The sequence below is a fragment of the Cygnus atratus genome, chromosome 1 (genome assembly GCF_013377495.2).
Source record: "Cygnus atratus isolate AKBS03 ecotype Queensland, Australia chromosome 1, CAtr_DNAZoo_HiC_assembly, whole genome shotgun sequence".
Lineage (NCBI taxonomy): Eukaryota > Metazoa > Chordata > Aves > Anseriformes > Anatidae > Cygnus > Cygnus atratus.
The window spans coordinates 51,548,438-51,575,328 of NC_066362.1; the positions used below are offsets into that span (position 1 = coordinate 51,548,438).

A 26,891-nucleotide genomic window follows, 5' to 3' on the forward strand; every position below is an offset into this window, starting at 1 on the left:
TGTTGAGCTTGATGCATGGTAGATCTATTTGGTTTTTTCTTAAGTTTTATTGTTAAATATTATATTTTTTTTTTTTTTAAGCAGACCATGTATATTGTGATTTCTAGCACTCCACACACAGCAGCTTATTGTTGTGTCCTTTAAATATGCAAAATTAAAATGTTTTCAGTTTGCTATAAACAAAAACAAAAAAAAGCAAAACAAAAAAAAAAGTAAAAACAAAACCAAAAGTTACTGCTATTTTACATGGCCCAGGAAATATTGGCAGCATGCTCTTTGGCTTTCATCCGTAGAACTGCAATGCTGGAGGACCTCCTTTCAAATTCCGGCTTGGTTTCAAAAGCATGTCCATTGGTTGTCCCAGAAAGTAAAGAGTCAGTGAAAAAATTATTGAGGGGCACATGGCTGAACTGGTTCTGGTGGTTTGAAAAGCCTGTGTAGCCAGAATCTGTCCGGGGTGAATGGGAATAAGGTGTCATACAGGAGGAAGTATCTCGTGGTAGCATGCAGGAAGTAACCACAGAACCGCTAGCCGCATTCCCTGCCCACAGATTGTTCTGAATCTGGAACATATAAAATGAACAAGATTAAATTTAGATATTTCACCTTTTGTTTTCTGCATTACTTGGCTTCACTTAGTACATCCATAACTAGTTCTGTTCTAAAACATGCAACAACTACTTATCTAGTTCTCTGCAATCTTGTTAAAAACATACTATAAAGACACTATATGGATCAAAATCATCACCTGGGAGCTGGGGTTGTTAAATCATATTCCTTACTCTGTCATCCATTTGCTCTGTTAGTCTGTCCTGCGTGTTTACCATTGAAGCTCAGGATGCCATCAGCCCAGCCAGTCAGTGGAATTAGGGAATGCATACAATTGCCATCAAAGAAAAGGTGTCAAGAGTATACAGTACCATAGCTATATTCATGATAAAAATTTCCCCTCAACAGAATTCTTTTTTAATATAATGGTAGGAAACAGTGTAAAATTTTGAACAAAACAAAGTAGGCTTTCTCTAGCTACAAAGCCCAACAAGTATTAAATTAATATTAAATTAATATTAAATCTTGAGTAGCACTGCATAATGACTTTAAAGCAAATGAAACCATAAGATATAAGCATGGTTGTTAATAATATATCCAAGAGTTCTTTTCCTGAAGTTTTTTCAAAGATAGCTTTAAGACAAAAATTATTTTCATAATAGTTTTATATGAAATTATACTTGAGGGCATTTCTTTTTCAGCTCTCAGCCTTAACAGGCTGTGTTGTACATCCCTGGAAAATATTCCATGAGAGTCTAGGAGCCAAACTTTGTGGCTACCAGCAATGTCTGCTGAAGATCTGGAGTAACCATGTATTCATGCTTTGATGTGTAATGCCTTCTATACTTGGCAGGCACTTAAAGCTTCATTCTGAGTCTCCGGACTTCTATTGTCTATGAACAGATACTATACATAGGTATTTTTCACGTATTTATTACTAGATGAACATACAGAAAGATTTTCAAGGCCTGGCACAAGTAAGCTCCCATCATTATCTGAGACTGTGCATTCTTTCATCTGTCCTCTTCACTTGGCTTTAATCAAACTTCACACGCAGCAGCTATACTATCTTTTTAAATCCTCTGCTCTTTATATTTCTATATCACAACTGCATGGATATACTTTCTGGCAAACTGTGACTTCCTCAGTCACTTCTCACATGCACTCACCAATCTTCTATGTAGTTTTGTTTTTTTTAAATTTTATTTATTTCTTCTCCACTTTTACTTATATCTCTTTCCTGAATATTGACTTAAAAAAAAACTACAAACTGCAGTAGACCAGAAAATATCATGATGCAAGGCATATGTAACCATCATTTGCAGTTCAGAATCCTTTTTCTATATCCTATACCATATTCTATATCCTTTTCTTTTTGTTTTCTTCCTAAAAATCTGTTGTCTGTTGAGTAAGTCATTGCTCTGCTGCATTGGGATTGAGCCCACATCTTAGTTCTCTGCTATACATTGGAGTAATTGCAATTATTCTTCGGTTAACACTGTAAAGTGAACTCTCACTTCAGACTTAATTTTGTCTTCACGTTCCAAATGCATAAACAAAGGAATTTTGGCTTTAATATGTGTAGGTTATCACTGTAGCTGATTTTTTTTTTCTGCCAAATTTGAGGCCAGTGGAAGTAATGAATTATGAGTCATACACAGACTGAAAAAAATGTTTCTAATTTTGAGGGTTATTTTCCCATTGTCCTATTACTTTGGAACAACGCATACCCACCAAACCACCAACAAGCTAAAGAGATAAATTATGGTTCACTGAACTCATCTAGCTGAGATCTAGTGCAGATAGAAAGGATGAGGTAATTAGAGTCTTATTTTAAAAGTTAGTACTTCAAACTGTTGCATTAGTAGAGGTCATCAGGAGCTGGCAAACTAATTTGGGCTCGTTGGCAGTTCCGGCAGTAGAAAAGAACCAGCAAATGCTTCATCTTGGTTTCCTGCAGAGGACTGAAGGAAGGTCAGGGTAGCAATATGTCTTCCCAAACTCTTGGTACAGCCAGTCTCCTTGTTTACACATACATGCATACACACACTGACACACCCACTCACATAAATGCAGCTTTCCTTTCCAAACATACACATACGCACAGCTAATTGGGCGCACATCTGGCATCTTCTGTATATCTTAGGTGATCTGCTGAGAGGTAATGGAGTGAATAAGGTGTCTGGGGGAGGTGATCGAGAATATTTCCTCCTTTCTTTGGGCCTCCTGAGATCTACACGAGGAAAGAGACTCCAGTGAGAGTTTCAGAGCTCTTCATAGAATCACAAAACCATAGAATATCCCAAGTTGGAAGGGTCCCACAAGGATCAGTGAGTCCAACTGCATGGTCCTCATAGGACCACCCAAAAATCAGACCAGACGTCTGAGAGCATTTTCCAAACACTTTTTGAACTCCAGCAGGCTCCGTGTTGTGACCACTGCCCCAGGGAGCCTGTTCCAGTGCCTAACCACCGTCCTGGTGAAGAACCTTTTCCTAACACCCAGACTGAACCTCCCCTGTTGCAGCTCCGTGCCATTCCATTGTGTCCTCTCGCTGTCCCCAGAGAGCAGAGAGCAGTGTCTGCCCCTCCGCTCCCCTTGTGAGGAAGCTACAGACATCCCCTCAGTCTCCTCTTCTCTAGGCTGGAAAAAAAAATAAAAACATTCCCATCCTTGCCTCCTAGCTTCAACAACTTTTAGAAGGCTCTCAAACATTGTCTCAGAAGAGACCCTCCACAGCTTGACATGATCTTCAGCTGCCTCAATACCCCTTAGCTACCTCAGTCTGTTTTGACTTATAATCAGAAATATTTTTTATTTTAGTTCTCAGAGAACAGATGGTTTATCTCAGGAGTACGTACAGTGTTTGGACCTATTTGAATCATAGCCTTGGTTATGAAAGTTTGCTGCATTCAGTCACACACAATATTCCCAAAGACAGCAGTACATGTTTTACGGCTCAGGATTCACGGATTCCTGAGTATCCTTTTGCCTGGAAGGTTTCTCACATCCTTTGCAGAGTATGAGAATTTACAGAATCTGACAAAAAGAAAATAAGTACCCTGAAAGAGTTGGAAAACATGGTAGTTAAGTGGATGGCAACTGAGAGGTCATCCAAGACTTGCTACCTTTGCAAATTTGTTTTGAAAGAGAGATTTTGGAGCCATATGGCATGTGATTAGAGTACAAACGAAAGTAGTAAAGAAGGTAACAGATGACAACCTATAAGATTGAGAATAATTTTCACTTTTCTTGAAAGCCCAAACGGCATATACTCTGTTTCAGTCATGAACTGACAAAAGCAGAAACACAGTCATCCATTCAAAAATCTTGCCTTTTTTTGTACAGGAACAGTAGAATCTTTTAATTGTACTTTTTTTGTATTTTGTGGTTATATGTACATTTCTTGCAGCAGCAGTGACAGATTAAGCAACTGTTGGGATTTTCTTTCCCTTTCTTTCTACAGAACAAGTCACCCATTCTTATATCCATGCTGTTTCACTCCAGTTTGTTTTGCTGAATTGGAAAACAGAGCTGATACAATTTAAAAGGAATCCAGCAAATATATATATATATATATATAAACATATATTTGAAACAGACGCACACAAAACACCATTCTTTCTGATGGTGTTTTAGTCTCAAAACATTCACAACAGGATGAATTTGTCCAGAGAGAGACTAATGTATCTATGCAGCTTCTAATACAGGAGCTTATTCTGAAGGAGCTCATCACCCCCAGAGCTAACTCACAAGGGACAAAGTTTCATTTACCTGACCTACTGAGATTTCTTCTTAAGAAACCCTATCCCGAATTCTGCAGTTGCCTAGATTGCACAGATAAAGTTATAGGAAGAAAAATTTTTTAAATAAAAAATAAACTGCTTAAATGGAAGCACACATGAATTTGCTTTTAATGTGGTCATGATGGGAAGACTTCAGAAGGTTCAGAGACTCAATTTGAAAGTGCTCAATAGCCTGTGTGGTCTGGAGGTATCACAAAATCACCCTTTCTTTCCATACTTCTATTAATTTGTTTGGCAGCAAACTAAGTTTAGCACCACCAGTTATTCTGATATTTTTATCCTAGACAAATCTCTCTTAATTTAACTTCTATGTACTTGCACAGGTATAACTGAGGACAGAATTCAGCCACAAATCCTAAAATATATCAATGTCTTGTTAAAGAAATATGTGAACAAGCTTTCATTGCTAAAACTTTCAAAGTGGTGCCATGGGTTTCTTCATTAGAGGAGGGAATTCAAATTAGTTAATTTCAGAACTTCAGAAATTCTTTAAGATGCTAGAAGAGCTTTACATCTTCTTTCAAGAGACAGTTATGGTTTTCAGAACTATGTTTCAGTCATATTAGATTTCCATTCATTTTAGTAGTTGAGTGACTTCATTTTTGATATTAGATTTTCATTTCTCAGCAAGGATAAATGTCTTACAGGGAAATCTAGGTGCAAAAGATATTCCTGTATTAAAAATAAATGTAATGCTTTACAATAAGTCAAAATTATCAGGCCTTCTTCTGGTATGTTGGAAGGAAAAAGGACATTATGTACATGAATTTAAAGAAAATATTTTTCCTCTTAAGCTCTTGTGTGATCCATGAACTATATAAAAGGCAATTCAGAGACTGTGAATGAGCCTATACACGCAGCACATCTCTGGTTTCTGTTAACATCACAAACAACTTGAGCTTTGCTCTTGTGGTTACCATGAAATTACCAGAACCCTTCAATATATTTACCTACTGTATATTTTATACACACACACATACATGCGTGCACCCTTCCCAATAGGAAGAAAAAAAAAAAAGTAGGATTTCAAAGCTGTGACAAGAGCATAACTGGAGAGTTATGGTTGTTAACATAGTTATGATGTCACTTCCTAAGCATATGACCTTCTGCTTGACACTGAAGAGGAAAATTAGCTGAGGTAATACATCATCCTTCTTAGTTTCATTGCTTTTTTCTTCAAAACTGCCAAGTTCCTAGAACTTTGGTCTTCTTATACAATATGTAGAGAAGTCACATAAACTCAGTTTTCAAAATTTTCTGACTTTTACTATCACTTACCTAGTTTTGGTTCTCCCATTACCAAATGTATTATATTTTAAAGTTTTTGTTTGTTTGTTTGTTGGTGCTGCATTATATTTTAGTTTATTTTCACGTGTTTTATTCCCATGCTTATCCAGACCAGAGTCTCCTCCCAACAGACAACCACACATAACCACACACAGCTACTATTTGAGTGGATGTGTTTTAGTGCTTCACATGAAAAAAAAAAAAAAAAAAAAAAAAAAGGTATCACTTTTAAGATCTCTAGATATTAAATTGTTATTATTGTATTACACAATATACATTATTTGTGTTATGTTATATTATTAGATCATCATTCCAATAGTTTATTATTTTTATTGTTATTATTATAGTAATTAGATACTACACATTGGCTCTGTTCTTAGGATGTTCCTGGACATTGCAAGGAAGACAACAGTTATAACAGTTAAGGATCCATCTAACTACAGAAAACATGCAGACGATAGAAAAAAAAAATTAAATAAAAAGGCATGAATGGGTAAACTTGTGTCACTCCTTCTCTCTTAATGTGAAAAAAACAATCCTTGCCCTGACAGAAAATCTGAAACCTGGTTTTGCACAAGGGGCTACTTGGGCAGATTAAATTCAATAGCCATTAAAACTGCTCAAAACTATTAGTTTACAATTTATAATCTGTAGGCTGTTCCTAGTCCATCAGCACAATTAATTTGGCCTGTCACTTACTACTTTTTTTTTTATTTGTTTGTTTGTTTTTGGAATACTGAAAGTATGGGCAGAGATTTGCCTGTACATCCTGAGTTTGCAGAATCATCAATTCATAGAATAATTTAGGCTGAAAAGAGCCTCTGGGATTATTTTTCCAAACACCTGCCTACAGCTAACTTTGAATTTAGATCAGATTACTCAAGTCCTATCCAGTCAAGTTTTTAATATCTCCAGCTACAGAGATTCAATGACTAGCTTTGGAACCACCACACTCACGCTGATTTTTTAATTATGATCTAGACAAAATGCTTCTTGGTGTAATTTGTGATCCTCTTTACACTAGCAGAGCCATTGGACTTAGTGAGCATGTGAAGATCAGCTGTACCCTGTTGGGTTCAGGTTCATATGAGAGCTGCAGCACACCATTTTCAAATATGTCCATAAAATACAAGTTGGATCTTGGAAGCCAGAAGCTTAATGATACAGCTATAAAATACAAGATATTTCTGTTCAGTCCACGTCAGCCTTACATATGGTGAACAAAATAAATAAATAAATAAAATCTTCCATGCTTAACCAGTTTGCCAGGAAACAAAATAATGCAGGATTTGAAAAGTTATCAAGTTTTAATTATAGTACAAGATGTTCTGTAGTAACCTCTTGCTACTGCAATCTTAGGGTCAGTTACAATAAGAATTACTTACATTTCACATCTATGATACAGTTAAACACAATACTTCACACTTGAAAAATAACATTAAAAAGAAGTTTTTGTCTCAAAAAAAAAAAAAAAAAGAATTGCCTTGTAAATAACCCCCAGCTAAAGTCACTCACAGTGTTAAAGTAATACATGTTTTCAGAAACAAACAAAAAAAATGTAACAAAATGTTGAGACTCTGAAGAGTCTCACAACATACGGTGATTTAGAATCAAGAAAAAAATAAAAGCACAGAGCACAAACTATTTTGTGTGGAACAGACACCACCCAAAAAGATGAGAAATGTTACTCTTGTTGAAAGATCAGCCACAGCAGTGCAACAGTCAGCACATTTGTGGCAAGAAACATACTACCCAGGTGGTGGCCCAGCCTGAGCTCCATGCTGTCACAGCTAGACAGCATGAGTATACGGTAAAGCTTCTTTGAAGATAGCTGAGATATGTCTACCACATCTACTCCTACTTAATCAGTGTACCCATAGCCTTAATGAACTATTGTGATTAACTGTCATTTAAGTCTACTACAGTTAAAAGAATTTTTAAGTCATATAACATGTGGTGTCTAATGCATGCCATATGAAAAATTTAATTGGAGCATGTAACTTTGATTATTGCTAATGAGAATTACCCATATGTACTAAGGCTAGAGCAGAACTGTAATGATGATCCAAGGGCTTAGTACATAACACATGTATATTGATACCACTTCTACACACTTCTGCTGCCAAAACAAATCATGGGATGCTATGCTCTTCAACGTATTTAATTTGATTTATCTTTATCATGGGTGGAATGTAAACTTCAGAATCTTCACTCTTCTTTTTTTTTTTTTTTGTGATTTCAGCATTCTCCCTTCTTTCTGCACCCTCCATCCTGTATCTCTGCAGTTCCATTATCTTTAAAATGTTTTTGCCTCCTTTTAGGGTTCCCATCTACACTAGGCTGGATTTTCCATGAAAGTTAAGTTCTGTCCAACTCTTGCCTACATTATCAAGTAAATTTGAATGAACAAACAAATTTCACACGTGATAGTGCATGAAAAGTATAACAGCTTGAAAGGATAAAACATTTCAGAGGAACTTAGAAGGACAGTGACAGGTGAACCAGACTCAGAGAACAAGAGGAAAAGATGCAAAGTGTAGGAAGGGAACAAGTGGGGTGGGGATAGATAATGTTGCCCCTTATTTCTGCTTTTCAAGGGCACAAATTAATGCAGCTGTTTATTTACATGCTGTTTCACTTACATTTATAAGTATAACAACTATAAATTAAATTTAACTTTTACCGAGAAAGCTAGAGGTCTACAGATAGTAATATAGGCTTTTGATCAAATTTCACTCAGGCAAATAAGGAGGGGATAAAAATTAGTTTATCTCAGGTTTGCTGGTACCTTTGTACTTATACCGAAGTCTTGAATCTTACAAAGTCAGCCTTTGTAGCATTAGCCTTCTCAGAGGGCACAGTACACCAAAAGTGGTCAAGACCAATAAAGTAAGAGAAGCAACCATTTTGTTGTTCCTTTCCCAACACAAAATACATATGTCCATCTAAGACATCTGTAGATGTCTGCATCTGAACTAGGCAACAGAGAAAAAAATACATATTTAGAGATTGCCTTACTTATTTTATACCTACTTTAGGAATAGACTACTTCATTGACCAGATTTTCACCTACTTTTAAATGGAACCAAGTTGTGTTAGTAAGTCTCTTTGATTAAATTTCCTAAACACAAGTGTCTAGATCTACCTGACCAGCAACTACCTCCTCTGAATGGTGCTTGTTTCTTGTAAGTCTTGTTTGTCAGCACCATAACAGTGTCTCAGATATCCCAAGACATCTTAAATAATACTAGACATTATACTTAGCTGACCAAATTAAGTATTGCTTGTTTACTAATGTTTACTTAGGCAAGTTGAATCTGCATTCATTTTCCCCTTATTAGGATGCTTTCTCTTAGCTTTCATACCATCAGCAGAATATTGCTGACTAATGAAGTACAAAGGGTGTTGGATAATGGTTTTAACCAATAAATTATTTAGACTACAATGTATTACATCCAAAAGAGAACCTTGAAACTAATTAATCAGAAACCTTTTACTAAAATTTATGAAAAGTAATGTACACAATATTTTCCTAGAAAACAAAACAAAACAAAACAAAACACTACTTTTCAGCATAATTTTGTCATAAGTTAAATAGTTTTTCTGAGTGAAGTCTTATAAAATTTATGATATTTCTAATATTAAACCATCTAGCATTTAGAAATTTTTAACTACTGCTTGCTTTACCTCTTGCCATCTAACTTAATTCTATTTTGTTCTTCCATTATTATATTTGCCAACAGTACTCACAGAAGGCCTGGAAATTTCAGGTGAATAACAGATTATTGTCCCAAAATAGTCTACTAACTGTCCTCCCCTGCAATCCAGGTGTTGCCAATATAATTAATGGGAGATATTTTTGTGCAGAGTTTGGACAATTTAGGAGATACTTAAGTTCTTGACAGCCAGCTAAGCAAGAATTTTGCACAATAAGCAGCACCTTAAGTCCATATGCTGTAAAAATAATTAAGGGGCAACTGAATTAGCAATACAAACAAATATGATCTAGGGAAAAAAATGTTTTACTATTTTGAAGATAAAGATTTGTAAAATAATAGCAAAATTATATTGGCTTATAGAAAATTCACAGCCAGCCTTCCCTCTGAAATAAGTTGAAAAGATAATTTTCTCATAGGAAAATCTTTCAGGTTTATATAGTCACACACTGTATGGCAGCATCATGTTCTTAATTTGTACTTTATGAAGATAATTGGTGAAGTGACTAAGCAGGGGTCTCCACACCCTCTGTTGGCTGCAAAAGAGACTGATGTTTCTGCTGGAATGCAAGTTGGATGTCTATTTTGGGAACATATCCATGGTGGGGCTCAAAGCAGAAATCTTCAGGCTGCAAATTCATATAATGCACACCAGAAATTCACATTTATTCTTTTTTCTTCTGCCACACAGCAGTAAATAAATATCCCAGTTTGATTTTATCCATTTTTCAACATCATCCTATATTTTTTGCCAAGAAAAAAGTCTGTTTTCCTCCATGTTAGTAAGGGACTCATAATCAAGCTTGAGTAATCTGTTCCACAGTCTCCAGGAAAATCTGGTTATTTGAAAGTATGACAAAACCTGTCTAATCTCTAGTGATGTCAGTGTCACAATAAGAGAGCTTGTACAGAGGAAAAATAAAAAATAAAAATTAAAAAAAAAATGCTTTACATTCTTGCAGTATTTTTTCGCTTGTGAGCATTCTCAGAGCACTGAAGTAATGGAATTGTTCTGGGAAATCGTCATGTAATGCTAAGACCAAACATGCAGGTCACAATTTTAAATATCTCTTTCTGTCAGAATATCTTTCTGTAGAATAGATTAATGAACTTATAGGTAAATCATGTATCATATATTCATTTCCTGTGAGTAAGGCACTTATAAATGTTCTAGTTCAAAAGATTTTAATTTAGGGATATTGTGTTTTTAACATGGATTTTCATTGTATTCTCACTTAACTATAAAGTATTCTCACTGGAAATAAGCTATATATATATGATAAACAATATATATATAATTTTACTGATCATGATGATTTAAGAATGTGAAACTACAAAGAATTACCAGTAGGTTAGCAAGAACATGAAATCGCATTGGCTGTTCAGTGATTTTTGCCTTGATACAAATTCTTATTGCAGTATACAGAAAGGTAGCCACATTCTTTACTGAGGAGTAAGATGGCTTGTTTTTATCATGTAGCAAAACTATGCATATAAGCATCCAACTGAAACAGCCAGTATACAGAGGACTCTCACCTTCATTTAGCTCCTTGTTCCTATTCATAAAGTACATTACGGTACAATACAACTTTCTCTTGCAGGTGACTAGAGTTAATTACGTTTGAACCTGTTTATCTGCAGTGTGTTAGTCTGTCATTGTGGGTGAGTAATACACATCTATGTTTATGAATGAGTATACATTTTATATTTCTATATACTTAAGAGTTGCTTTATATAGATTATGCTATCAACATTTCCATTTCAGTCTCCTATTTTTAAGAATTTATAAATCAGTGACAGAAATTTTTGCCAGCCTGAAACTTAGACGTGTCATCAGCCCAGGGAAGATATTCTTTAACAAATCCAAAAAAAAAATGCTAAGATTTAATTCATGTTTTTAACAATCTGAAAGTACAGAATAGATGTTTCATTGGGTTTAGATTTTTGTTAGTGATATTCTCCTATCTTTTGAAAATGTTTCTTTAAAAAAAAAAAAAAATTAGTTTAGGACAACAATTTTAAGTGCTTACCAATGACTTATTTATTTCCTTATTTTATGCTAATAAAACTTTTGACTGTTGTGAACATTTGTAGATGAAGTCTTGTTAAAAATACAAGACCTTGGAGACAGCCAATTCAGTCTAGAAAATTGAGTCAGAGATGGGAAGTCCAAAACACTGTTCACCTGTTATGATGTCATAGAGAAGCCAGAAGATTCTTCTAAAGATATTTGGACACCTTAAGTGAGATCTATCAGTGTCTGTGCATCTGTGTCTTTGTGAAACCACCTCGAGTGATTCAGGTTGTTGGTTTTGTGGTGTTTTGTTCTTGTTTTGACTGTGTTTTTTTGTTTGTTTGTTTTTTACACACACACCCACTTAGGTAGGTCTCAGACTGTGTCCTCCTTCTTAAACATACAGTATATCATAGAATCACAGAATCACATCGTGGTTGAGGTTGGAAGGAACCACTGGGGGTCATCATCTGGTCCGAACACCTCTTCTCAAGCAGAGCCACTCAGTGCAGATTGCCCAGCACCATGTCCAGGTGGCTTTTGAAGATCTCCTGGGAGGGAGATACCATAACCTCTCTGGACAACCTATGTCAGTGTTGCATCATCTGCACAGTGAAGAAGTGTTTCCTGATGTTTAGATGGAACATCTTGTGTTCCAGTCTGTGCCCATTGCTTCTTGTTCTGTCATGGCACCATTGAAAAGATCCTGGGTCTGTCCTATTTGCACCCTCCCTTCATGTATTTATAAACATTGATAAGATCTACTCTGAGCCTCCTCTTCTCCAGGCTGAACAGTTCCAAGTATCATTCAACAGTTTCTGATGTAATTTTCATTAATCCACTGTTGCATTATAAATATTAACAGGTAGAATGATGGGTTCCACCTTGTTTGAAATGTTTGTGACCATACTCTGAGCTGCTGGAACACAAGCCAGCTCTGTCTTAGACACTGAACCTAGTGTTCAACCTCCTAAGAAGTAAAGCACATTAACTAGGATAGTTGAGACATGGGCCTGAGACCTCTGGTCCAAAGCTAATCATAATCAGTCAATGCAGAGCATGAACAAAGCAAGCTCACATAGACAGAGCCAATAATGCTTTTGAATGTGAGTGTATTCCTAAGGCTAACAGAGACCCTATTACCTGATGAACTAGAAGATAAGCAAGACAACAGTAGTGGAATTACTTTGCCACAGGGACACATAACAGAATTTTACTTTGTCTGGAGCCTTTTCTTTTTAAATTATATGGTAAAAACAATGGGAAGCAAGAGACATGAAAAGCAATGGCTTCAAAACAAAACTATTCAATGTAATGAAACAAACAAGCAGGAAAACAATGACAGATTGCAATGCGAGGCAGGAAAACAAAGAACTGGAGAATAGAAACAGAAGGTTAAGATCTTATTACACAATAATACATTACTATATAATGAAGGAGAAATGAGAAAGAAGAAGAGGAAGAAGAAGAGGGAGAAGAAGAAGAAGAAGAAGAAGAAGAAGAACAAGAACAAGAACAAGAACAAGTAGAACAACAAGAACAACAAGAACAACAAGAACAACAAGAACAACAAGAACAAGAACGAGAACAAGAACAAGAACAAGAACAAGAACAAGTCATCAAATTACTATTGTTCAGGAGAGCTTTATTGTCTCCTCCCTTCCCTCTCCCAGCCCTATAGGTTCAATTCTGATTATTTGTGACCATAAAAACTTTCATGCTAGTAGAATACTTGTTACATTTTATGGTCTATTGAGGTCTGTAAAGAAATAGTGTGTGTTTAATACATCAGAAGAAAGGTACCTAGAGATCACCTGTCAATCTCAGTGGGTTTATACTACATCCATAATGTGTATGCAGACCTAGATCAAATCCACATAAAATTTTATGTGCAGAATATAATTAGCTGCACAACCATATTGCCAAACATTTTTAGTACATAGCTTATGTGAAACTGCAGCTCCTAAGATCATTCCTTAAAAAATACTTGTATTTTAAGAGTTAGTTACTCATATTAGGTGTCAGAACTGTTGTTCGCAATTTCAGCTCCCAGCAACAAGTCTAAAGAACACTAAAAACTAAACACAGAAAAATCTTCTTAAATCCTGTGTGTAGGTATATGCCTAGGAATGCAAGAGAAGATAAATGGAGAACGAAAATAATACTTGGTCTTCACCATACCTGAGGGTAGCTGTCAGTCCTTGGAAGAACAGATATATCATAAGTGGCAGCAAAATGGCTCTTAGCTTGCTGGATCTGACCGTAACGTTCTCTTTTCCTCCATTTTGCTCTTCGATTCTGGAACCAAACCTAGAGTAAACAAGAAGATAATCATGAAGATAAACTTAATTACATAGTTTGCAGAGTCATTAAAAAAAAAAAAAAAAGAGAGAGAGAGACTTCAGCAGCTTTGAAAATGACTGAAATGACTGTCTATCTAGGAAAAGGAAGCTCATGAATTTCCTGCAGTTCCTGTTAAAATTTAATCTTCTCAGTGTTAAGTTATTTCTAGCTATTGAAAAAATATGTTACTTCCTATCTACTGTCGTAAAAAAAAAAAAAAAAAAAAAAAAGGCAAAGGAATAATCTGATGATCAGGTAGTGCTAATTTTGACAGTCACTTCTTTAGTGAAAAATCTCCAAGTAGCAGCAAGTTACACTGTAAAGAGACTTCCTCTTAATTTCACAAGACCACTGACTTGATATGACTACCTGTGCTCTGTCTCCTAGAGGTACATGTAGACTTTATCAAGGGCTGTAATGAAAAGGCAGGGAATGCTGGCACAAGGGCAGTAGTCCATACTACAGAAAAGAGTTTCTGTGAGCAAGGGTTACAGCTAACAGTGAAGAAAGATGAAGAATCATGATATCATAGACAGTTTAAAACTATTGTGACATTTTCCACATTTGTATTAGGAAGTATCTATGTTTCTAACAATGGAAGAAACACTTCCATTTAGATTACACTTTACATTTAGATTACAACATAAGTTAGTTTTCAAACAACGTCTACATGTCAACTAAAAGCTGCCTTCTTGATGCTTATATAACCTTTGGACTGTTCTATAATTGTGTGCTATTTCAAAATGTATTATATGCACATTTCTTGCTTTGACTAGTATCTGTTATTGTCCAGTGGTCTTCAAATTTTTTTTCTTTCAAACAGTTTAGTTTGGACTGGCTAAGACTCATCTTGAATTAAATAAACTGCTAAGAAAAGTAACTGAAGTAACTGTTCCTTTATGAAAGTAATATATAACTAAGTCTTTAGCGCTCTGCAAATTAATTTTGACTTTTTTTAAAGAAGTCACACTATTAACAGGTTTTTTTTGTTTTTTGTTTTGTTTTGTTTTGTTTTTTATGGAAAAAATATCATTGACTAGTCTTCCTTTTAAATGAATGGTGAACCCATTTGGACAGACACATATATTGATGGATTTTATTTATTTTTTATTTTTTTTTTTTTGTAAACAGCACCTGTGAACATCATTTTGAGGGAGCTTCTGATCCTTGATGGTAGAATATTCAAAATAACACAATTTGTTTTATAATTCACTTTTTATCTTGATCTCTTGGAGAACTCAACTTTCTTTTGACGCTCCTTAAGCAACCAGAGCATAATTTTGCTTATTTTAATTCTCAAGGACTCACGGCAAATTTAGTATGTGCAATCTTTTAAAATGCACTCAGCAATCAAAGCAAGGCCCATGCATGTAACTGCTGAGTATATATTGTTAAGGACCTTGTTGGTAAATTTGTATTATTTATTATGCCTGAGGCTCAGCAAAAAGAAAAGAGGGGAAAAAAATCTCCTGTCTCCACAGGAGGCACCAAGAACACTCTAAGGGAATTTAGTAATGAGGCTCTTTCATTGAAAAAAAGACCTCGACAATCTCCTTAAAATGGGTGCCAATTACTTCACTGACATGAAGCAGGAAAGGGAACAAGTTAGATAAATTAGGCTCAGGTTGGCTCTCTCTGCATGTATGCAGAATAAATATTAAACTGGATATTGATGAAATGGCGGTGAAGGGAAATGTGGGTAAGGCAACCAGCTGATCACTCTGTTAAATTAAATCAATTTGCTTGAATTTATAGGGACTATGCGAAAAGCACTTTTTTTTTTCCTTTGACAATCCCCCAAAATGTTTCTGTTTACATCACTTTACTAGAAACTGACTCTTGGCAGAGATAAAGTAACCATTTGTCTCCACAAAGTAATGTAAAAATCTGCTGCTTGTTATCCTTGAATTGCCAGATGCTTGCCTGTAATGATGTAAGGCCTTTAAAATTGCTTAACCTTGTGATGGAATACTGTTGCTACTCTGGATAAAAATGATCACCATTTCCCTTCATATTTAGTGTATGAGAAATGCAAAGATCGGTTATCTTTTAAGAAAGGGGAAAATATGTAAATGAAATAGAAGTAGATATTATATGAAAGACTGTTGCAGACATTTATGTTTTAATATTTACTCTCTTATTTCTAATACTTTTACCATATGAAGATTCTAAAACTTAGAGAACAATGTGAGGAAAAAAAAAAAAAAGACAAATTTAAGTCCCATTCTCCTCTCCTTTTCTGCCTATTAACTTATTCTTGAAGTATTTCTCATGATTCCAGAATTATGCAATTGTAAGAGCAGAAATTTAACATTACGCAAGCTTTGTTTTGTTTGTTTGTTCTTTTTTTTTTTTTTTAAGTCATGAGTAAAGCCTAATGAATAGAAGTCAAATTTGGAAAGTTGTCCCAAATTCAGAGGGAGAGGGATTGCACAGAGCCCAAAGAGTTAAAATGCTATTGAACTAAGTTCCATTGGCATCACTGATATTATATTGATGTAACTGACAGATGATTTTGGACTGTTTTCAGATGACAACAGTGTGTATGCCATCTGGTTGAACAGACATGAAAAGAACACTGATTTATAAAATTAATTAATGGAATTTCTTTCTGAAAATGATCCTGGTTTAATTTCAGTTGTATGCATGTGCGCTGACGTCTATTTCTCTATATGCATGTGGGAGTATGCAGTTAATTACAAGTTGTGAAGTTGTTATCATATTAAAGTCACTAAATTAAAAGAATTAATCTCAGTCGGTATGAATCTACAGGACTGCTATTCCCTAAATTGAAATGATGGGTATTAACAGAATGGGGAAGATCTCTTAAAATATGATGAAATTGCAGAATGCAGTTAACACCTTTTTCTAAGAGAGGTTTTCTTAATGGGGGAAGGGTTGCTTTTCCTGGATATTTTAGCTTCTTTTATCACCATTAAACATCCAAAGTCATAAATATCCCTGAGATTAGTATATGTACGCATAATGAATAAACCAACTTTGTATGCAGATAGAAAGCTCAAACACTGAAATTAATGTCCACCAGTATGTTTTGATCCAAAAATTAGAATAACATTATTCGTTGAGTATTCAAGTTTAAAAACAAGCAAATGTATTTCCCAGTTTTGCTGGCTTTAAGCATTCAGATGAGATGAGAGGATTGTCTTTGCCATACACAGATGTCGCACGCAATTGCATACACAAGCACTCACACACACATACATTTATATATGTGCAGCTTCATTGCTTACTCTTTGGAATAAACAAGGAATTTGATTGCTTTTTAAATTTGTGTTTTTCATGCCGCAACACAAACAGAATCCTCTGCAGTAGAGTTCTGCATCATCACCAGTCTGAACTACATAAAACTTCTCTCTTTAATCGGATCTTTACACATTAACACTTTATGCATTCACTGCCTAGAATTCCAACAGTAAAGGAGGACAACCAAAGACGAAGACTGCTTTCATACTAATATTTTCTCATCTTTTAAACAAGCTTCTAGAACAGCAACACAAGCTATTAAAAATAGTAATAATAAATTATTTTAGCACTGCAATATAACAGTTTATATCTAAAAAGAAATAAAGCAAAATGATCTATTCACATTAACTTTATGGGCTTTTGTACAATCCCCAAGAGTGCCACTTATCACTTCTTACAATGAAGAACTTGCCATGGAAATGCTCGAATTTGGTTCCTACCTGGACTCTGGCCTCAGTGAGCTCTGTTCTCAGAGCTAGTTGTTCTCGTACATAGACATCAGGGTAATGAGTTTTCTGGAATACTTTCTCCAGTTCCTCCAGCTGCAAACTGGTGAAAGTTGTTCTGTGTCTCCTCTTCTTACTGCTGGAGACATTGCTGTCACACTTATCACCAAGTTCATCCAGTTCCCCCTTCTCCTGCATCCCTTTCACCGGAGACATCCTGAGATTGTTGCAGTTGTCCAAGGGCCTGTTCAGCTCTGCGTGAAGAGGCTGTCCTTCCACTTTAGTAATCCCATAGTTCACTGTACACAAGGTGGGGGAGGGAAATAACTGGTTAAAAGGGGGCTTTAGATTGAAGGTTTCATACAAAATAGTGTTATAAAGAACCAGATCCTGTGTCTACGTGTATTCCCATATGAGATGGAGGAAAAGGACTCTGCAACATTAATGACAAATAGAATAAAAGTACTAAATCACTAAATTTAAACTAAAAGTTGTGTCTGAAAATATAAAATCTTTCAGTTTAAGGAGACTACTTGAATATATTACTCTGCCAGTAAAGTAGGTAATAATCCATGAAATCAGATTCAACTTGAGTTGCACAGATAAGATATCTTAGCCCAAAACAGATTTTCATATAAGTGGTATAAAGCTATTGGCAAATGTACCTTTAAGCTTGGAAGCAGATAAACAAGGCTCGCTCTATTTCTATGAAAATGCAGAATAACTTCAGAGTAAGCTAAATAGCTGTAAACTGACAAATTAAGAAGCAAATGAAACTGAAAATTAACCTCACTTAACAAACTCCATAGATTCCACATACCTTCTCTTGGGTTTGTAAAGTGGAATTGCTTCCAATTAAGTTTGTTATGGTTAGAAAATGCAGAGAGTTTCTGCAAAATGTTAACTTGTTAAAAGAGATCGTTTCAAATACTTTGCATAGGGATCGCAGGAACTATTTATCTTTATGTAAAATATGAGTCGTAGAGATAAGAAATATTTCTTGGTAGCTTTTTAATACAAAATGAAAATGTTTTCTATTTTTCTGTTTTTACATATCTCACATCAGTGAAAAAATAATCATGCAGTAAGTTACAAGATTCGAAAGGGCTTTTTTTTTTTTAATCCCAGAAACAGGCAAAAAAACCTTTGAAACTACTGAAATCAAAATTTACAAAGACATCATGTAACATGCGATAATGGGCTTGCTTTGGAGTTGTTTTTTTTTTTTTTTTTCCTCGCATTCTCAATAATTTATTTACTTTCACTCTGAGGTGATTTGAACCAAACAGAATTTTTAGATACTTGTCATCAATACAAACACAGATAGGAAATGCCCCAAAGCCCCCAAGGCACACATTAAATGAGCTAATTAAGAAAAACTTCAATGGGCAAATCAATTTTCTGCAGTTTTTCGAAGTTGCACTTGCAGAAATTTGTCATTATTTCTTACAAACTGTTTCATCCAAAAAGGATGTTCTCAAATGATAATAATAATAATAAAAATCAATACCTATATGAAGTCAAAAAATGTAAAATATTGTTAGTCTATTGTTAGTCCCATTATTGCAGATGATTTTAACCGTATTTCCGACTCTGCTGGGATGAGCTTTTAAAATTATTATTTTTTTCTAAACATGAATTACATCATGGTGGAATAATGGGCGGATTTATAAACTCTTTATAAAATAAAACATTCCACATTCTCTTTTGCCGACCAGCTAGAAAATAAATAAATAAATAATAATAATAATAATAATAATAATAATAATAATAATAATAACAATAATACACTGACGTTTGAATTACCTCAATCGTTTTCAGTCAGTATGAAGAATCATGCGTTACGTCTGTTGAGCATTATTCGGTAGCACAGCAAAAAATCATATCAATAACAGCGGTAAATCCTATAACCGCGGAGCGTTACTGGGCAGAACCAGACGTGACCAAACGACTCTCGTGTTTCATCCCGTGGCGGTACCGCACCGAGACAGCGCGTTCCGCGCTCGCGACGCCGCCGTCCCCGAGCCCCAGGGCTCCTTCCAGAGTTTTGCCGGGGGGAAGAGGAGCCCGCCCGGCCGCTATCTGCAGCCGGAGCCGGGAACACCGCACGCTGGCCCCGAGCCCCGGCGCGGCGGGGAGTGGCACGGGCGGGCAGCGCCCGATCCCGGTCCCGATCCTGATCCCGATCCCGATCTCGGTCCCTTTCCCTCCCGTCCCTTTCCTCCCCGCCGGCGAGCCGTGCTCCGTGCTCGGAGCTGCGCTCCCAGCGCCGCGGTGCTCCCGGGGCACAGCCGAGGGACCCTGCCCGGGGCCGGCAGAGAGGGAGGGCAGCACCCGGAGGGGCCGCGCTGAGCGGCAAAGAAGGCTTCCGAGCGAGCGGTTGCCTTTTGCTGCTTTTAGATCATTTCTGTTGTTGTTGTTGTCACGATTATTATTTCTATTATCATCAGCAGCTTCAGTACCATTGTCCTTATTGTTATTAGTATTATTTACCTGGTAGTGCCCCACATGCCAGCACCCCAAGGCTGCGCGGCTGTCTCTGGTCTCCCCGGGCAGGAGAACCCCTAGTCTGCCCAGTACGTCTCCAGGAAGGGCAAAGCAGAGGAGCAAAAATAACGCTAGGGTGAAGACTTACCGTTATTGTCCTGGCAGGGTGATGTCCTGTCCAGCCTCACATGATGCTCAGCCCTTTGCAGAGGGTTGAAGGCCTGCACACATTTGCTGCCTGACGTTTTGCTATAAAAGGACTCATTGTCCAAAGTTTCCATAACGTGCTCCAAAGTGCCTCCTGCTCCCATGTAAAAGTCACTGTTTTTGCTCGGCTGGCTCTTCAGGGCAAACTTCTCGCTCAGAAAATCCATAATCATCTAAAGCTGCTTGAAAGCCTCTTCCCTAGACAGAGGCTGGACTGTGAGCAGGGGAGAGAGAGCGGGTGAGTGGATAGGAGGGAAGGAAGGAGGGAGGGAAAGACGTTCAGAGCTCAGGGAGCTGTTTTGCCTCTGAACCTTTGACTTGTCTTGTCTTGAAAGGGGGAACCCGAAGTTGCTTTTATATCTTGAAGCTCAGCAGGGATCCTTATGCAACCTCCCATTTCTAATGAATATGAAAATAGGCAAGCACTGTAACTCCACCCCAGGTCCCCTAAGACCTAATCCCAACACAGGAGGGAGTTCCAGGCCCATTTTCGACAGACAGATCCGTTTCAGACAGATAGACACACACAGGCGTGCGGGGAGGGTGAGGGGAGACAAGGAGGGAGGAGGGACGGCACACAGAAAGGACATTTCCCTTTTGCAACGTATTCGCATTTCTCCAGGGATCCTGAAAAGAGAGTAATGCCGGGCTGCCCTCCCTCTTCCCCCAGCTCCCCGGGAGGCTCAGGGCAAGGTAATTTCTGGGGCACATACCCTCAAGTAAAGAATTTTCTTTAATCGATCCGACTGGTAACTGCAGTCCTGCTCTCTGAAACTGTGAAATTAAGAAGCAGTGTTCCTTCTTTATTAAACAACTCGGAAATTTGGTCCTAAAGTAGAAGAGAGAAAGAAATGTTAGAGGATGTTGTTTATGTAGTGGGAATGGAAAAAAGAGGAACTTAAAGGCAAAAGTCTCTCACTTCACAAGCTGGCCTGAAGGAGAATATGGGAATGGGGCTGCTATCGAAAGGACCTCCAGTCCTCCTCTGCGTGCACGTGCATGTGTGTATGCGTGTGCGTGTGTGCATGAGGCAGTTAAAACAGAAAGTAGCAAAACAGAATCTTAAGTAATAAAAAGAAATGAGCCGTGTATGTGTGCATTTCTATGGATATTGAAAAAGTGGGTGGTTTTCACCCAAAGTATGAGCTTTAAAATGTTAAATTCCTTGGTCCTTTTGCACATGGACAGGATTTAAAACATAGATGAGAGAGGAGGAACTTCTAGAAAAGGCCCAAATTACACAAAAGACTTGCTCCATGCTTCCTGGTGGAAGAAAGCTCACTCTCATATTCATTAGAGTAAGGTAAAAAACAGTTCTGCGATCTGTTCAGATCAGTATTGCAGCATCATGGGCCCGAGTTTGTCCTATGAAGGCTATTTCAGAAATGAGTTTGAAGGGCCCTTCCCCCATGTGGGGGAAGAAATGAAGCTTTAGTGAGCAGTTGAAGTGTAGGTGCGGTAATGGCCAGCCAGGGCTGCTGAGCCTCTTAGAGACCTTTCCTGTGAACCCAGCCAAAGGTGAAGAGAAGGCCAGTTCAGGTCCCGTGTACTTCCCGGCTCCTTCTTCAGCTGGTCTCTAGCCTGATTTTTTATTTATTTTATTTTTTTCTGGAGAAAGAGATATCAAAGCGAAACGTGCGTGCTTCAGCGATTTCTCCCCACCGCCCCAGCAAGCAGCTGCAGGCGTCGCCCGGCGCGCACACGCACATTCACAACCTGCCCTTGCTTCCCAGCGAGTCCGCAGCGCCGGCGGCCACCTCCGCCCCTCCGCCCCGTTTCGCGGTGCTGCGGCCTCCTCCGACACCCCCCGGCGGCCGCCCCTCGGCCCCCCCGGCCCGCGGCCGTCCCGCCGAGGGATGCGCGGGGGAGCGCAGAGGCGGGAGCTGGAGGATTTGGGGCTGCTTGCGGGTGTTTGGGGGACCGGGAGGGTCTGCGCGGGGGAGGGGGTGGTGGGAGCCTGGAGAAAGGGAAGGGGCGCGGAGGGGGGAGCGTTGCCCGCAGTGGGGGTCAGCCCGGCGGCATCGCCGGGGCGAGGGGCAAGCCCCGGTGCCCGGAACCGCTCCGGCGGCCTGTTCGGAGGCGGTGTGATCTCTGAGTGTCCTTGCAGGAGCGGCACGTTTCCCCCTTGCACCTTTTGGAGCTACGCCTGCTCCAGACCCAAGGAAACAGATCCTCTCCCTGCCCCCCGGCCCCGCCGCCCGCATCTCCGTGTGCTGGCGTTTCGGCAGCTTGTTTATAACTATGCCTTAAAAGCACTAAATGCCTTGGGGGAGGGAAAAAGAAAGGAAAAAAAAAAAAAAAAAAAAAGAGCTCTCGGTGTCTTTTAAATGAAAGACACATGCAACTTTGTTGCAGCCTGCAATCCACTTTTATCCCAATAAATGTCCCTCTTTAAAGGCAGCTGGTAAACTCTAGAGGAGCCGAGGACAAGGAGCAACTCCTGTGCCCGTAAAAGCCACAGCTCCCAGCAGCAGCAGCGGGGCATTTTCAAGGCAGCCAGAAGGAAGCGCGGGTGACCGTCCGCGGGCCACGCGTGTCCCGCCGCCTCGACGGCGACGGGGCTCGCTCCCTGCCCGGCGGCCTCGGCCGGAGCGCACCCAGCGGCTGCGATCCCCCGACCCCCCCCGATCCCCCCCCCCCTTACTCCCTTGTACCCTCCCGGCCGGTGGCTGCGCCTGCAGCGACGGGAATCGGGCTGGGGAGCGGCTGCCCCGCCGCTCCCCCCCTCGGCAGAGCAAGCAGCCCCCCGCAGCCCCCTCCCGCAGCGCCTTCGCCCCGGTGGCGGCTCCGCTCGATGTCGCCCCGTCGCCGTGAAGCGCTCCCCTGCGAGGGCAGCGCCGTCGTTACACCGGCGTTTGCACGGTCATCGCCCCGAGTACTAAAAATAGGGACCGACGCAAATTATAACCGGGTCTTAAAAACCGTCTCCCGCCACCCCAGGGAAAATAAGTAAGTAAGTAAGTAAACCACGGAGCGGTTTCACAGCATTATTAGCTCCAGGGGCCAAATCCTGCTCTCATTTACCTCTTTGCAACCCAGCTGACTTCAAAGGGAAGGAGAGATGTAACCTAGGGGAGAATTGGCGCCACGTATGGCATTCGTTCTCTTTAAAAGCTTGGAAGCAGAAAGCTGACTTCAGCGGGCTAAAACCATTTAAAAAGGGTTGGACAGGTCCCTGGAGACAAGGAGACAAAGGAAAAAAAAAAAAAAAGTTAAAAAAATCGTGTGCTGAGGTGAGACAGCTTTGAAAAGCATCTTTCTTCAGGGACTGATTCCCTCCGCCAGGCAGCCCGGTTATTAAGAGCAGCGTGCAGATGTGCCGCTGTGTTTCCAGAGATGGAGTATCTCCTAAACCTTCTGTGAAAGGGTGTTATGTGTGATGGAGAGACGTTTCGTGGCCAGAGGTGGTGTGAAGGAGCTCGCCCCTGCAGTGCCTCGGGGCTCCTCGGGGGAAGCCTGTCCCCTGAGATAAGCCGGGGGGCGCGCACCGCGGGAGGCTTCCCCGCCCGGCACCCGCGGGCTCTCCCGCGGGAGCCGCGGCTGCCTCCCCCCTCAGCTCTCACACTCCTGCCCTTCCTGGGATCAGAAGTTACTGACCCGAACGGAGGAATGAGGATCCCGCATAAATCGCATAAAGTGCAAGCGTCTCGCTGCTGAAAAATGAGCGGTTTTGGGAAAGAAACGCGAGCCCGGTGGCGGACCCGCACGGTGCGGGACCTACGCCCTGCGCGGGGTGGTCGTCCCGGGCTCCTCAGCTCAGCCTGCCTCTGCTGCTCTGGATGCAGGGTCCCAGCCGAAACGGTGCCCTTGCATAGCCGGGGGATCTAGTCATACTGTTTCATCTGCTTAAATAAAGTGAGAATGCCACGGCACCAATGCGGGCGAGGATCTCCCTTCCGAATGCCAGGAGCCCCCATCCCGAGTCCCTGTTCCCATTCCTAGTACCGCGTTTTAGCTATGGATGTCTGGACACAGAGAAGGTGTTTTTATTTTTGAATTTATTTTATACCGACACTTCTCTTCCGTCCAGAAAAGTTACAACACAAAATGTATGTAGGGGAATGGGAAGAAATCAACATTGCATGGGACCAGACTAAAAGAATTTGGGGGGTATTATTCGCTTCCTTCCAATGTCCTCTCCCAGTTATCTGGGAAAGTGGGAAGGAGAAGCTGTGAAGATGAGAGCGGGGTATTTCAGAGGGGTTGTTTTATGCAGGGCAGCTGAGGACTGGTAGGGGAAAAAGCAGAGCTATGTGTTTCGTCGAATGGGTCCGAATATGCCAAGAGCTGCGGGGGGAAGGAGGGTCCATGAAATACAAAGGGAAAGGAAGCTCTCTGAGGACAGGTGCCCAAATGGTGCAGCGTTTCCAGAAGCCACCTCTTTCTTTGCCGAGGCTTCACCTAGTGACTCATTTCACGTTCAAATGCAAGGATTATTACTACCACTACTACTACTACTACTATTATTGTTGTTGTTGTTGTTGTTGTTGTTATTATTATTATTATTATTATTATTATCAGCTCGGGAATAGGCTAGAGCAAAACCCACCAAGCAATGAGTGCCCCGGTCCCCATTGCTCGGAACTCTCGCCCGGTCCTGGGAATGAGCGACCCTATCCGCGGAGGCGGCAGAAAGTGTAAGAAGACCCTCCGCGCTCGTTCCAAGCCCCCCCCCCCCTCCCCCCCCAGGGGATGAGGGCAATCGCAAGTTACAGATTCAAAATCTAGTTCGGCTGAGTTATAATTTTCCAGACATCCTGTTTGTGAGAAAGAATCACTTGAAGCATTATTACTGCAAGCAAAAAATGTGCAATACATTTCAGTGCATACTAAAACAAGTTGGGCTTTGAGGGCTGTTGGGCTTTTTGAGCTTTTTTTTTTTTTTTTTTTTTTTAAATTGAGCATCCTATCCTAATGAGTAAAAGTAACGACTGTGCTTCGGGTCTCAGCAGCCAAGCTGCAAAAAGGGCCCGATCCGAATCCTGTTTAATAAACTTTCTTACTAAAGGGAAGTTTTTGTTCACCTAAGAAAACAAAAATCGGTTCTGGTGTAGGAGGGTAGCCTTCAGATTTTCCGCTCGGAGGGGAAGTGTTTAATTGACTTTGTTTGGAGTGACTTTACCAACAGCCTGGGATCTGTAGCTTCGCAGATAACTGAAGGCATAGGAGCAAATCGACGGCTCTTCTGCTGGGTAATTCCCTGCATGGGCAGGGCAAGGGACCGCTGAGCCGCGTCCATCCTCGGGCAGTGCGCAGGGAAAGTGAAGTGTCGGTTCTCATTACGCTGGGCCCGAGCCTGGAGCCTTTCCCAGCCAGACTCGAGGTTCAGACGCTCCCAGATTTTATCCACAAACCAGCCAAAACGTAATGACAGCGATCATTTCACGGTTCCTGCAGTTTGGCGCTTTGACAATACCTCAGCTGTTTGGGAGGTTTCCTGCACGACACCTGCACAGATAAAATGAAGATTTCATGTGCCTCAAAGGCATATTCAGTGGGAAGACAAGCAACTGGTGAACGGGAAGGTTCCCCCGTCCCTCCTCTCCCCTTAGGAGAGCCGGATTGCTGTCAGCTGGACGAACTTCGACAATTTTCTTCTTGCAACACATAATGACTCTTCTTAAGCCATCTAACGTTTCTCTTAACACAAAATGGGACGAGATAATATTTAGTGTGTGGATTTAATCGTAGCCCTATAGGAAATTTCAGCAGAGATGCTCTATAAAAACAGATTAATCTCTTATCTTGATCTAGTTCGAATTATAATGAAACCTACTTAGATATGGACTATAAAAACAAACCCAACACGAATGTAATCTGTGCTTTATCTGGCTGCTATTACAACCCTTTATCAAGTTTAGAAAGGATTTTGAAAGTTGGGCCGTGGGACTCAAGCCCCGTGCAGTTTGGCACTGCCGGGGGGAAGAGATCTGCCCTATCGATGCTTCTCGGATCTGCTAATTGCTCTGCACTTCGCGTAAGAGTAGCGTCCTGATTTCCACTCGGGAACATAGAAAAGACAACCACGGTCCTTCCCTGCCTTCAGTCGGAGACGGGGGGCTGCTGGAGGGGGCGTCTGTCCCACCGCCTTCACGCGGGGACAAACCTGCTGGCTACAACGGTCGAGGGGGGGGGGGGGGGTTGCTCCAGCAGCTGGATGTGCTCTTTGAAATCCAAATCCCGTCCCACTCCCCAACCCCCCCCCCCGCTCCGCTGTGCTTTCCAGCAAATTATAGAGGTACACGCAGTGCAAAATACAAACAGCGTTCTGCACATCAAAGAAATAGACGCCTTAAGAGCAAAATCCAAACGTTAAAAAGAAACTCCCTAGCATGTTATGGCTGAAAATTTCTGCTTTTAACCTCCTCTCCCTCCCGGGAATTGATTTCCTATGTGGTTTGTTCTGTTTGCTTGTTTGTTTCCCCAAAATGAGCTCATCGTGGATTTTAAGTGCAAGAGACGTCTAAGTAACTAAAGCTGATGTTTTACCAACAACTCCTCGATCTACCATAGCGAACCAGCTCGTCTCTGACTATGGAGCACTGAGCATTAACGCACCTTTGCAAACGAGCAAGCCAGAAGAAAAGCCCTTCTTTGCAAGCTACGCTGTCTTCCCTGCTGGCAGTTTGATTAATATTAGGACAATTCCGAAAATATACGGGCTACATTACCGGAGCGACCGCGAGGCTCTGAATGTTTCGAGGGGCCTGGAGAATGTGTGGGGGGCTCTCTTGTCATTTCAGATGAATTGATTTCTTTTAAGGCATGAAAT

At 40.1% G+C, this 26,891-nt stretch overlaps 1 protein-coding gene across 1 annotated transcript; it reads right to left on the reverse strand.

Annotated features, from left to right (window-relative positions):
- Positions 1-242: 242 nt before the first annotated feature.
- ALX1 (ALX homeobox 1) lies at positions 243-20,292 on the reverse strand. The gene is made up of 4 exons (XM_035551793.1): positions 20,061-20,292; positions 17,420-17,724; positions 13,554-13,682; positions 243-563 (listed from the first exon to the last, which is right to left on the reverse strand). Exons 1-4 carry the CDS (start codon positions 20,290-20,292, stop codon positions 243-245), a joined length of 987 nt encoding a protein of 328 aa, XP_035407686.1.
- Between the last annotated feature and the right edge of the window lie 6,599 nt (positions 20,293-26,891).